We start from the raw sequence: 12736 nt of genomic DNA, 5'->3' as shown, positions 1-12736 counted from the left end.
TTCCTGTTGTATGTTATTCCACCAAGTAAGAAGAGCAGACAGTGAGACGATCTTCGTCACTTCATCGTCTTTATTATTATTTATTAGCTTTTCCTTCTTTGAGGAAACAAAATCTTTGGGTTCTCTAGTTTCCCCCCGCCCTTCCTGTGTGAGCCAAGTTCTTGCAGCCCGACTTTGATTTCTCTGTGTGTGACTCTCGGGCCACCAAACAGCACTTCCCTACACCAGGGATAAGCATTTATTCACATTTCTGTTTGTGCGGAGTGGTAAAATATTAGACTTAAATTTTTTATGACATTCATAGGAGTGGTTATGGAGGCAAACAAGATTACAGCAAGTACTACATAAAAGGTTGTTTATGCAGGGAGTAGGGAAAAAAAAATCCGACTCAGACATGTTTGCAAAACTGCGGAAGAACCCAAGGGGATGGGGTTTTTTTTTAGTTTTTTTTCTCTTCTTTTCTTTCCCTACCTCGCTGTTTTTATTGCGATCACAGCAACAACTCCCAGCTCGTAAAGGGCTGAGTTTATTTGCAGTGAGATATGGTCTCGGGCAGTGGGTTATTTTTGGATTCAAGGGTAGAGGGCCACGGAAGACGGGCAGTGCTTGGCTTTGTAATGAAAGCGTCCATTAGCACAGTCCTCACCTGAGGCGGAGGGCCGCAGCTCACCTGAGCCGTGGGGGGCTCTGCCAGGGTGCCCCTGGCAAACTCCTCTCCACCTTCCTCTGCACAACTCTGTGCACTCTCCACAAGGCTCTTTGCAAACCTCTTTGCGAGCCCAGGGGAGGCCACGGCGATGATGTGAGGGCTGAAGCACCTCCTGTAGAGGACAGCCTGAGGGGGATGGGGGTGTTCAGCCTGGAGAAGGCTCGGGGGGACCTTAGAGCAGCTTCCAGTGCGGAAAGGGGCTCCGGGAAAGCTGGGGAGGAACTTTTTTATCAGGGAGTGCGGGGATAGGACGAGGGGGAACGGTTTAAGCTGAAAGAGGGGAGATTGAGATGAGATTTTGGGAAGAAATGTTTCCCCGTGCGGGTGGGGAGGCCCTGGCCCAGGCTGCCCAGAGCAGGGGTGGCTGCCCCATCCCGGCAGGGGCTCGAGGACAGCCTGGATGTGGCCCCTGATCCAGTGGGAGGTGTCCGTGCCCGTGGCAGGAGTGGAGCTGGACGAGCTCTGAAGTCCTTCCCCCCAACCCCCGCAGCCCGCTCCGCTCCCCGCTTCGAGGCCGGTCCCGGACCCGCAGTGACGGCGGCGGCCACGAGGGGGGACCCGCGCTCTTCCCTCCGCTCCGCGCCCGCCGAGGGCCACCCCCCCCCAATTCTATCCCATCCCATCCCATCCCCGCCGCTGCCGGACCGGCCGGGGGCGAGGAACTCCGGGGGGAGCCAGTTCGGGGGGGTCGGGCAGGGCGGGGGTGCAGAGCTGAGGAGCAGAGCAGGGGTGCTGTGCAGGGTAGAGGGTGCAGGGCGGGGATCGAGGGCAGAAGGGCAGAGCAGGGCAGAGGTGCAGGACAGGGCCGGGCTGCAGAGCAGGGCAGAGCAGGGGTGCAGAGCGGGGCAGGGGTGCAAAGGTGGGGTGCAGAGGAGAGTTGGGGTGCAGATCTGGAGTGCGGAGCAGGGCAAGGCTGCCCGTGCAGGGCAGAGGGGCAGAGCAGGACTGGGGTGCAGGGCAGGGGGTGGCAGGTCAGGTCAGGGGTGCGGAGCAGGGCAGGGGTGCAGTGCAGACCGAGGGTGCGGAGCAGGGCAGGTCAAGGCAGGGGTGCAGAGCAGGGGTGCAGGAGTGCTGTGCGGGGCAGAGCAGGGGTGCAAAGGTGGGGTGCAAAGGAGGGCAGGGTGCCAGGGCAGGGCTCCCCGTGCCGGGCTGCAGGGGACACCTTTATCCCCACCCGCCGCAGGTGCCTCCCCGGCCCCGCCCGGCTCCGCCGCAGCCCCCGGCACGGCGCCCGCTGCCCCGCGGGAGCGCTGCTGCCGCCGCTGCCGCTTCTGCCGCCGCTGCCGCCGCCGCCGGCGCTCCCCGCGGCCCCCCCGGTGCCGGTGCGGGGGCGGCGGTGAGCGGGGATCGCCCCGCGGGGAGGGAGCGGGGGGAGTGGTTCCAGCGCCGACACCCCCCGCCCCGCTCCCCATAAATCAGCACCATGACTACTTCTGGGCATGGAACAAAGAGGATGCTCTCCCGGGGCCCCGCGCTGCTCCTCGCGCCGCTGCTGCTCCTGTGCCGAGGTAACCCCGACCCCGACGGTTTTTACTGTTAAAAACTCGATTTATTTATTTTATTGCCCCCGTCTCCCTTTTATTTCTGGCTGTTTCCCCCTTCCTAGCCCTCCGGCCACAGGAGAAACTCTATTTGTTTATTTTCTTCCTCCCTCTGTTTTTATTTCTGGCCGTTTCCCCCTCCCCAGCTCTCCGGCCGAAGGGGAAACTCTATTTGTTTATCTTATTTCTCTCTCCGTTATTATTTCTGGCCGTTTCTTCCTCCCCAGCCCTCCCGCCGACGGAGAAACTCTATTTATTTATTTTATTCTCCCTCCTCTATTTCGTTTGTGGCTATCCCCGTCCCCCCCCCGCCTTGGGCCAAAGGAGGAACTTAATTCCTTCCTTTTATTCCTCGCTCCTGTTCTTTCTGGCCGTTCCCCCTCCCAGGTCGCTCCCTGCGCCCCCGGGACGCGCAGGGGTCCCGATTTTTGGGGGCTCCCAAAGTGGTCTCCATTGCTTCCCAGGGCAGCAGCATCCCTGCATCCCTGCCCGCGCGTCCCCGGGCCCGGCTGCCCCGCGGCTTCGGCCGCCTTGAGGTGAAAAAGGGAAAGTTTGGGTTTCCCGGCGGGTTGGGGCTTCCCCGGGGCTCCCCGCTGCCCGGGTGGGTGCCGAGGGAAAGATGCTCGGTAGTTGAACCTCTCTGGTAAAATAACGCTTGTGGCGCCTTCCCTGCGCTTCATTCTAAGCAGAGCGGTTTTCCCCCGGCTGCCGAGGGGCAGGATCAGGCCCTCAGGTGAGCTGAGGTGGGATTTCCCAGCTGCGGCTGGAGGAAGCGGCGGGCAGCATCTCTCTTTCTTTCCTTTTCTTTTTTCCCCTTTCCTTTTCCTTTTTTCCCCTTTCCTTTTCCTTTTTTCCCCTTTTCTTTTCCTTTTTTCCTTTCCTTTTCCTTTTTTCCTTTCCTTTTCCTTTTTTCCTTTCCTTTTCCTTTTTTCCTTTCCCTTTCCCTTTTCGCTTTCCTTTTCCTTTTTTCCTTTTCCTTTTTTCCTTTTCATTTTTACTTTTACTTTTTTTACTTTTACTTTTTTTACTTTTACTTTTTTTCCTTTTCCTTTTTTTCCTTTTCCTTTTTTTCCTTTTCCTTTTTTTCCTTTTTCTTTTTTCCTTTTCACTTTCTTTTTTTCCTTTTCTTTTTCCCCTTTTTCCTTTTTCTTTTTTTTTCTTTTCTTTTTCTTTTTCTCGTTTCCCCCACCTGAACTCGGGAGCACCTTTTGGGCCTTACCTGCAGGTTTTGCCGGGCAAAGGCTCCCCCCAGGCTGGTGAGCCCAACAGCTGCCCCTGGGAAAGTCTCTCGCAGGACTCTCTTGGCACATTTGACTCGGCTCGCTCCTCTGAGCTCCCTGGCAGATGTTGTCCTTGCTAAGTAGGGGTTGTTATAAGCAAATTAATTAAGGTGCATCGATGCTGAGGTTGCTCGGCGATTCCTTTGCCTTTAGTGCTTTTTGGGACGGTGCTTTGCGTTTGGCTCTAGTGCGGAGCCTGGGCTGCTGAGCAAACTTCTCCGGGGTGTTAGGAACGTGCCTACGTGTGAGGATTTGGGGTGAAAAGGGAGTAATCTGTGCGAGAGGTAATAGCAGTGGCTGGAGAGAACATTTGCGAGGAAGGAGGCGGCTGCCTTGGCAGGGGAACGGGGAGATGGACAGAAGGGGGTCCTTGCTCTGCTTGCCCCTGCCCTCCAGCTCCTCCTTCCCCTGGGGTGTGCACCACCGTGGGGGCACTTGGAAACCCTGCTGAGCTGGATATGGGGTGTGGGGTACAAAGGCTGGGGTGCAGGGCACAGAAATCGGGGTGCAGGTCCTGAGGAGTGGGGGATGCAGAGCGTGAGCTGCCAGGGTGGATCAGTCCTGCCCTGGCAGAGCCATGGCTCTGTTGCCAGCACGATACCCTGTACTCTGTGAAGCTCACCTTTTGTTTGAGGAGAGAGTTAAGAGCAGCAAACGAGCAGGTTTTCAGTGTTTTTTAAAATTGCTTTGACACATTAATGGTAATCTTTTCTCTGATATCCCCCCTCCCGCTGCCTCCTGTGTGGGTAGCTGCCATGGTGAGATTGGGCTGTGGGTGTAATTCTTCCAGCGCTCTGAGTGCTTAAACATATGGAAACCCACTTTGAAACAGTTTGTGGCTGCAAACCTACTGTCGTACCCATCCCTCTCCTCTGCTCTCTGAATGCCTCCCTGCACAATGTGCACGTTGGAAACTCGCAGTCTGCTTTCAGCTCAAGCTGTGAATAACGGATGTGTCTCCAGCCTGCGCCTCTTTCTCTTCTCTAGGCTGTAGCATCCCTTTGCTTTCCTAGCAGAGTGCTGCCCCTGCCCTGTCCCACCCCTGGCATGGGCCGCAGCGACATCGGCATGTGGAGTGGGGCTTTGGGATCTGGGGAAATCTCTTCCCAAAGGCAGTGCCAGGGAACACCTCCCTCCGGGGCTGTGCTGACCTTGCTGTGCCTCGCTGTGCTCCGGTCGCCTTCCTCCTCTGGATTACAGGGGTTAACGAACCACATCTTGGTTTGGGTTGTTGCAAACGGGAGAGACACCTGCATGAGTCATGCCGCGGTGCTGCCGTCCCTGCAAAGCTCCCAGCTCACGCAGGCGGTCGCGTTGGGCACTTGCCATTTTTCTCTATTTATTTGCCTTCGCTCCCTTCCCCCTTGCCAGGGCTGGCTCTGGGCAGGCTGCGTTTCGGGGACGGGAGGTGCACCAGGCTGGGTTCCTTCAGCCTCTTCAAAGCGGGTGGCATTTGTTCGCTTGTCAGGCAGGTCCCCTAAATAGCTTTGTGAAGGTCCAATTAAGAGATCACTCTCCTGTCCCTGGGTCTCTGGCGGCCCCGCTGCTGGCGCGTGTGCGGCTGCGAGCAGAGGGTGTGCGTGTGTGTTTGGCAGCCAAAGGCTGCTCACACTGAGCTCGAGGATGTCTCTTGCTGGCACCAGGCCCCCGTTTGTTGCTGGCATCTAGGCAGGGGTTTTGGCCGCCTTCCTCGCTGGCGGCGGTGGAGCTGTCTCTGAGGTTATAGGAATAGGTAGGTATCCTGTGGATGACCTGGATGAATTACCTGAATATTTGTTTTCCTGCTTGCTGCTGTCTTACCACCTCGCTCCCCTGCCTTGTGCCCCCCAGAGGGGTTCGCTGACGATGGGGGGTAGAATGGTGTAGAAATGGGGTGCGCAAAGGTTATGGAACAAACCAGCTCCTTCAGCCCCTGTAAAATGCACTTGGGCTGCTGAGATTCCCTGAGCGAGGAAGGACTGGAGAATTGCTTTTAGGCTCTGGCTCCAGGGAGGTGTGGGTGGAGCGCTGTTATACTTATTTTATTATATGTCCTTGCATCACTTGACATAATATGGAGGCATTTTTTTGCAGAGGCTCTTCAGGAACAAAAATGAAAGACCTGTGTTATCTACTGTACAACAGATTTGCGGAATGTGATCATACAAACTGTTGAAATGCAGGTTATTTTCCCCACGTTAGTGCACAGTGCAATGTTTTATGTAATGACTGTCCAAACTGATGTGATTTGGGGGATAGTAGGATGGGAGGGAGAAGTCTAAAATTCTTATGCTGCCTTTTGCTTTAACATCCATTAAAGCAGAGTGTGTGTCAGATATCATGATTTTCCTTCCCATCAGCATAAATCCAGAAGTGCCTTTCTGAAGTTGGGGAAGCTGCTCTGGATTTAGGCAGAGTTGCTGCGATCGGCATTCGGCTCTCTGGGAATGCAGGAGGCAACTGTGTGACTTGCCCTGCACAGCATTTTTCACTTCAAAAATCTCCCGTCACCGATGCTGCAGCCTCCTTGGTGTATTTGAAACTGTGCAGCTCGCATCACTTACTGTCTCTGTTTTAGATTATTTTCTTCAATTTGTCAAGCTTGGTCACAAAGCTCCATTCAGTGACACTGGACTTTGGCTGATCAATAGAGTTTCTTGAGGGCTGAATGGCAAAATAGTTACATTAAAAAAAATCAATAAAGTGCAATTAATTTGCTGTATTTTATTACTGGGAATGATAGCCGCTCCAAGACTTTCTCCCTGAGCCATATTATCTCTGTGTTTAAGGCACCTTAGTGTGGCGAGGAAGGTACAAGCGCAGGAGCAGCTGTGGGAGGTCAGAGCAGGGGGTCGCTGAGACTGGGACGCAGCTTGTGTCTCAGATAGGATTTTTGGATTGGGTATGCATTCTTGAGCCAGAGACAACATCCATTTCTTTAATTGTGATGCGGGGTTTGCTGTCATGGATTTGGTTATGTTTTGAGCCCAGGCAGATGTCTGGTGTGCACCAGAGATGTGCATCTCAGGGCAAGGGCTCCTCTGTCTCAAAGAGCCAGGAGAGAAGAATGCGTGTGCTCCGGAGCGTGGCAGTGACTTGGGCCAGGCAGAGTCTTGGGCTACACTGGGTTTTCCAGTGGTGCCTGTGGGATGGAGATTTCCACTCTGGTGGCCCCGCAGAGCTGGAGCCCTCCTGCCCTTCTCTGTAGCTCCTCAAAGATGTGACTTGAGGTCAGGTTGCTCAGGAGACCCACACTGGCTGCCGTCCCAGTAGGATCCCTTTGTCAAGAGGTGGAGGAAGCAAAGGGTATCATCAGTCGTGGCATTGGGTTGTGGCAACTCATGGTGCTGCTCCTCCCGACCTCAGCAGTTGAGGCTGATAGGAAGCACGAGTTCTGCTGTGATGGAGAGGTGGCTTCACTGACCGGGCAGTGTGTCTCACTCGTGCAGGTGGCTGCAAACCTGTCCTATCTCGGAGGTGCAACCAGGGAGCAAACAGGAGGTGGCAATCTCCCACCTCCTGCGGGAAGCAAGTGAAATGAAAATCTTCTGGCCTAAATAAACATCCCACTGAATGAGGAGCCATCCCACTGAAATAAATACTCTCGGCTCAGCAAATTAAATTCACTCAACTTGATTCCGCCTTTTCCCCCTGCCTAAATATAACTAATGTTTGTTAATGACAAGCAGTGACTTAGTTGGCGTAACATTAGCGCTTACCCCTGTCAGTGGCTGAGCTGATGTGCTGGCACGTGGTGGTAATGGAGACGCTTTCCTGACTACGGCTGTCAAATCCTCTCGCATTAAGTGCCACGGAGGCTGGGGAGTGTGAGTTACCATGTGGCGCTCTAGATTTCGTGGAAGATGCTTCGATTTCACGCTGTCGGGAGTTTCCCAGCTGGCATTTCAGAGGAAGCTGTTCCCATGTGAGGATGGGCAGGCAGAAAAATGCAAGCGTAGAGGTGCTCTGAGATAGCCTACAGGGATGGACGGAGGTTGCTTGGTGTCTGGCTTTCCCTAGGTGTTTCCATGACCCTCCGTGACGTAGAGTGCCACGGTGGGAAGTAATGCAAGTGCTGCTTGGAGTGTCTGTGATGGGTAAAATCAATGTGAAAGGACTTTACTGTTTGCACAGTACCTTGCAAGATAGACTTCAGTCTTCGATGCAATGTAAATATTAACGTTTCTTCCACATGATTCAAAAATTCTCTTGCAGCACCCTTTCAGCTTTTCTTTGTTTACATAAAGGTGTTTGTTTCTGACAGCATTCAGAAAGCTTCATGAATTTATGATGTGCTCTAGATCCGAGAACACTTCCTTTCTTTCCTTTTTCTTTTTTTTTTTTTTTTGAAACACTTTCCCCAAATTTTGGTGATGAAATGGCGAGAGGTATGCATATTTCAGGAGCCTATTGAGAGGCAATGTAAACATCATCTTTCATGGAAAATCAGTTTGTTCAAGTTCAAAAGCAGCCCAGCCTTCCCACTTGATCAATTTGCCTGTCATAGGAGATGATTTTAAAAGTGGTGATTACATCCTTTCTCGTCACTTGCAACTTCAGGCAAGGAGAGAAAAATGAAGTGTAGCATTTGATTTAAATTCTGTTTTTTCTGAATTTTTTTGGTGGTGGTGGTGGTAGTTGGGGTGGAGCAAAGCGAGTGAGGGATAGCCAGGAGCAGAGGCTTTCACCGGGCTGCCTTCTGCTGAACAGATTGATTGGAGACTGCGTGTAATCCATCTCTGCCGTTCCTCCTGCCCCAGGGCATCGTGCTGCCCTTGGCTTACAGACTACACAGGGACCAGAGGTGTGGATACAGGGAAAGGATGGTGTAATGCCACCTGTGTTAGGCAGCTCGGGCTTGACATTTATGATGGTGTCACAAGGCTACCCTGGATGGAAAGAAAGAATGGGAAAACCCCACTGATGCAATTAAAACTGGGGCTAAATGGAGAAGTAGGGACCAAAATCCTTATTCTAGTCAAGCCAAGGGTCCCAGGAGGCTCCAACGATGGCCTTCCTACCAGGATTAGCCCCTGGATGTGTGGGAGATGGTGCCAAGCAGCTATCCCTATCCCAAGTCCATTTATCTGCACCCGTGTGACATGTGCCCTAAATACACAACATCGGGAGAGTTTGGTCACCTGCCAAGGGAGCTCTGGGAGGAATCGACCTGGGGAGAAAAAGCATTTCTGCTCAAGAGTGTGGAATTGTTATCCTCATTACCCAAGGAATAAAATCCTTAATGAGATTAAATTAGAGGTACCCCTATATTTGTGGGTTTTTTTGTTTTTTTTTTTTTTTTTGCTTTGCTTGTATCCCCCAAACAGGTGGCAAAGTAGAGATTTATTTCCTGTTAAGCACAGAGATCTGGTGCACAGGACCTTATCTGCTTGTGGGCCTCATAATAAACCTGTCAGCAGGTGATTTAAATCCAGTTTTTCTGACTGGGAGAGTAGGAAGGAACAGGGTTTGTGTTACTTGTGAATTTTATGAGCAGTGTTAGAATTTTAAGATGCAGGAATGATCAGGGCATGGCTCTGTAGTGCCGGAGACTTTCATTCCTTTTTTAAAGGATCTTTCCCAAGTCTGAAAAACGAACCATTTTACATTATTTAGCAGCTGGGCTGCCAAAGCCGGCTGTTTGCATGAGTGGCAGACGCAACTATTTTATATCTCACTTTAGGAGCTGTTGTCAATTAGCCACAGCTTCTTCTTAGCAAGACCTTTGCCATGATGGGGAGGGAGGGCTGTTTAATGGATACTGCAGCTCGAGAGAGAAACATTTATGCTGCAGCTCAAAAAAAGATGAAACTCGCACCAAAAAAAGACAGAGTCCGTGCACCCTAAAAGGGCACCCTTGAGCAGATGGAGCAGGTTTCTATGCAACTAGCAGTAATTAGAAACTCAGCAGATAGCTGGTAGCTGCTGACTCTTTGGTACCCAGATTTTTGATGGAAAAAAGGAGCAAGTCTGAGAGGAGTTTTGGAAGGAGCTGGTCTGGATGTGTGTGTGGGACAGGTCCCACCCTGGCCAATGTGAGTGCCTGGTGCAGTGAGACAAGAGCCCTTGGTGCCTCTGGCCTTGACTCTGGTGTTACAGCAGTCTGAAACATCACTGGGGGTTTTGAAAGGCACTTAGAGAGCCGGGGTAGAGGACTGACAAACAGGGGAAGTCCGATTGTCTGAGTGCAAAAAGGACAGGACAAAGACCTGGACAATGGAATAGGCTTTTGTAATGTTGCAACAGAGGCATCTAGAGGGGATGGTAAAAGCTCTCTAGAAGCAGCGGAACTCTGTCAGGGCAAGCTCGAAGGCCATCATGCCTGAGCCATCCCTGAATCATGGGATTTAGAGCTGGAGAAGTTGGCAAATAAGCTGCCTTTCCCGTCTCTGATGGTTGTTCGGTACAGTCTGTTCCTGAGCGTGCCTGGTTTTCAGTGATGCAGGCAGCAGGACTTCTGCCGCTTCCTTTGGCAGAGCATTTCACAGCCTATTAGACCTCTCCTGTATTCCGCCTACGTTTTTGCTTCTCCACATCGTTCCGTCATTTACCGGATGACCTGAATCCACAACTTTCCATCCTTATCACCTGAACAGAACCAAACCCAGCCAAATATGCGAAACAGGGACAAATGGTTAAACAGTGAGCGGGAAGTGCTCCAAAAGAAGGAGCCAAGCCTGGCATGTAAATACTTTTACAGTTGGAGGTTATTTGGAGAATAAAGGGCAAGGATTTGAAATGCATGTGGTGGTGAGCCATAGATTATGCTCTGAAGATACTCAGAAGGCAGTTTCAGTTGCTCTATCCAATTCATCTCTCAGTAAGATGTTCTCCTCCAAAGTGTTTGGAAATAATGGAGTAGCCTGGTTACTAACATTATTAAATCCTCATCTCTGACAGCTATGAGAATTAATATACAAAGGTTTCCTCCCTCTTTTTTTTTTTTTAAAATGCAGCTCAGTTACTCATTTCTTGCGTTTTGCTTAGGAGTAGCCCACTGAAAGTTATTAGCATGAGTATTGGTGCAAAAATCCTCAATTCCATTTAAGAAGAGAAACAAGCAAGAGAAAACCAGAAGACAACATGAATTCTATTGCAGTCAAGGCATTTTTCCTTGAAGAGGGTGGCCGTCACTGAAGACATGGTCTGTGCTCTCCCCAGGACAGCAGTCCCATGCCTAAAGCCCTGCTGGTAGGGAGAGCAAAGGTGTTGGGTGGAGTTGGGCTCTGGCCTTATTTTTCTGAAGACAGCTGATATTTTTTTGCTGCTGCTCTTCGAGGACTGAGGTGCACCTCATGGTGGCATTAAGCACTGCTTGGATACCACCTCCTCTTCCATGTCTCAGCCCTGGCTTGTTTTGGTGGCTGAACTACTTGGCATCTCCAGCACTTTGGCTGTTACTGGGATGGCTACTAACCATCCCATGGGTGTCAGGGCTTTCTTGGGCTGCCCCAGGTTTGAATTGCAGTGCTGAGCTCTGTCAGCTCAGGTGAGGAAGGACAGGGCTGAATTAACCCTTGTTTCTTCTGCTGAGTTTGATCTGCATGAGCCTGTTAAAACTGTCGTGGGAAGTCGTAATAAAAAATGAAGAGATGGAGTTAACGTTCTTTACTGCTAAAATCAAAGACTGCCCTACAGAGCACAACCCTGCCTGTGGTGCTCACTCATCGCCTCCTTGGTGTGATGGAGCTTGGCAGCCTGTGGTGATCAGGGACGTCTTCTCAGAGACTGCACTGAGAAGCTTCAGATGTGCCCTTTTAAAACTCAAACATCCATGTCATGCACTGTATCAAAGCATCCTGCTCATCCAGAGTTAAAGTATGTTCCTCCCTTTCCCTGACCATATTGCAGCCCAACGCATCATATGCATTAGAAGGCTTTATTGTGTTTAGTGAAATAATAAAAAGGAGAAGTCAAAGGGAAGTCGTTGCTTTGGTTCTTGCACTGACCAGTAAATTTTTAGATGGTTTGCCAAGCTCTGCCAGGCTCTCTGTCCCCACGCCTTCTCCCTTGCTGCGCAGCAGTCCCTGCTGGCTCTTCCATGGCCAGTGGCGCCTTTTGCAGCCAAGTCCAAGTGTGTATCAGCAGCTGGGCTCCCGGTGTTCCCTGGCTGAGTGCAACGGCCTTGCCTGCAAGGTGCTGAGTCCCTGCAAGGCTGTGCAAGCCCTGTCTGACATGAAGGGTTTACTTTGGTTATGGCTGAGAAGCCCCTCAGCCCTCCCACGTGCCCATTTTAATGTGCTTAAAAAGCTGTTGGTGAATTGCAGCTCTCCTACTGTGTGGCCGATGCTTCGCTCCAGCTGGAATTTAGGTGGGGATGGGGTCTGCAGGCGGCTCTTTGGGCTGGCCATGTGGACCTGTGTCCTAGGCAACAGTTAAGATCACGGTGGGACTGTGGACATCGTGAGCAAAGGGCTGAGAGCAGGAGCAGCCCCAGCTCTAATGGGCATCTGTCGCGATGCTCAGCCTGGTTCGGTGTGCAGGGTCTGGGAACTGTCGTATCAGATTCCAGTCTGTGAGACTTCATTGTCTGACTTATTATCTCCAAAACACAGTTATCTCCCCGAATGCCATTCTCCTATTGAAAACAATCTCTTTCAGCAGGGCACTTGCATTTATTTACTGCACAGCTTCTCCCATTAGTATAATCATTACTCCTTAGACTGGGTTTGAATTCAGAGCATCCCACTGTGGTACTTAAAGAATTAATTACAGCAATGAAAGAATTCCTCTAAAGACTTCTATGAATTGGTCTGGTTGAAGCTTTGCTTCGGTTCGTGCAGCTCTTGTCAAAGGATTGTGAGGAAAATGCATGGGTCAGTGATTTAGATTAGGGAAATTACGTTAGAAAAATTGATTTGATTTAGAAAGTGAGCTTTCAGATCACAGGGAATTGCCTGCTTCTTTCTGTGCTGCGTCTCCCTGAAGATGAGCAGAGGCAGATAATTCAGGGTTAAAGTAAGTGGCTATTGTAAAAGGTTTCTCTGAGAGCGGATGAGAGATGGGTTGGCACATATCTTTAGAGAAACGATTATTGACCCATACATTGCTATCTGTGCATCAGCTGGAGATACGAACAGATGGAGACACCTAGAAGCGGCACTCGTAGGTGATTTATGTGGCTGGCTTAAGAATTGGGTCCTTGTTTTTAGGTTTTAGGTTTGTTTTTTCCCCCTAGAAGTGGCTTTTCTGTGCAGCATACCTTTAGCACCGGCACAGATCTGGGA

The 12736-nt window shown here is 51.2% G+C and overlaps 1 protein-coding gene across 1 annotated transcript in view; it reads left to right on the top strand.

Moving 5' to 3' along the window:
* Positions 1 to 2044: 2044 nt before the first annotated feature.
* TMEM132B (transmembrane protein 132B) overlaps positions 2045 to 12736 on the top strand; it is a 260407-nt gene continuing 249715 nt past the window's right edge. Inside the window, exon 1 of the mRNA XM_009555727.2 lies at positions 2045 to 2217. Coding sequence (XP_009554022.2) covers positions 2133 to 2217 — 85 coding nt within the window. The 5' untranslated portion in view covers positions 2045 to 2132. The remainder of the gene's footprint in view (positions 2218 to 12736) is intronic.

This window comes from Cuculus canorus, chromosome 17 (assembly GCF_017976375.1).
Source record: "Cuculus canorus isolate bCucCan1 chromosome 17, bCucCan1.pri, whole genome shotgun sequence".
NCBI lineage: Eukaryota > Metazoa > Chordata > Aves > Cuculiformes > Cuculidae > Cuculus > Cuculus canorus.
This window is presented reverse-complemented; position numbering and strand designations above follow the sequence as displayed.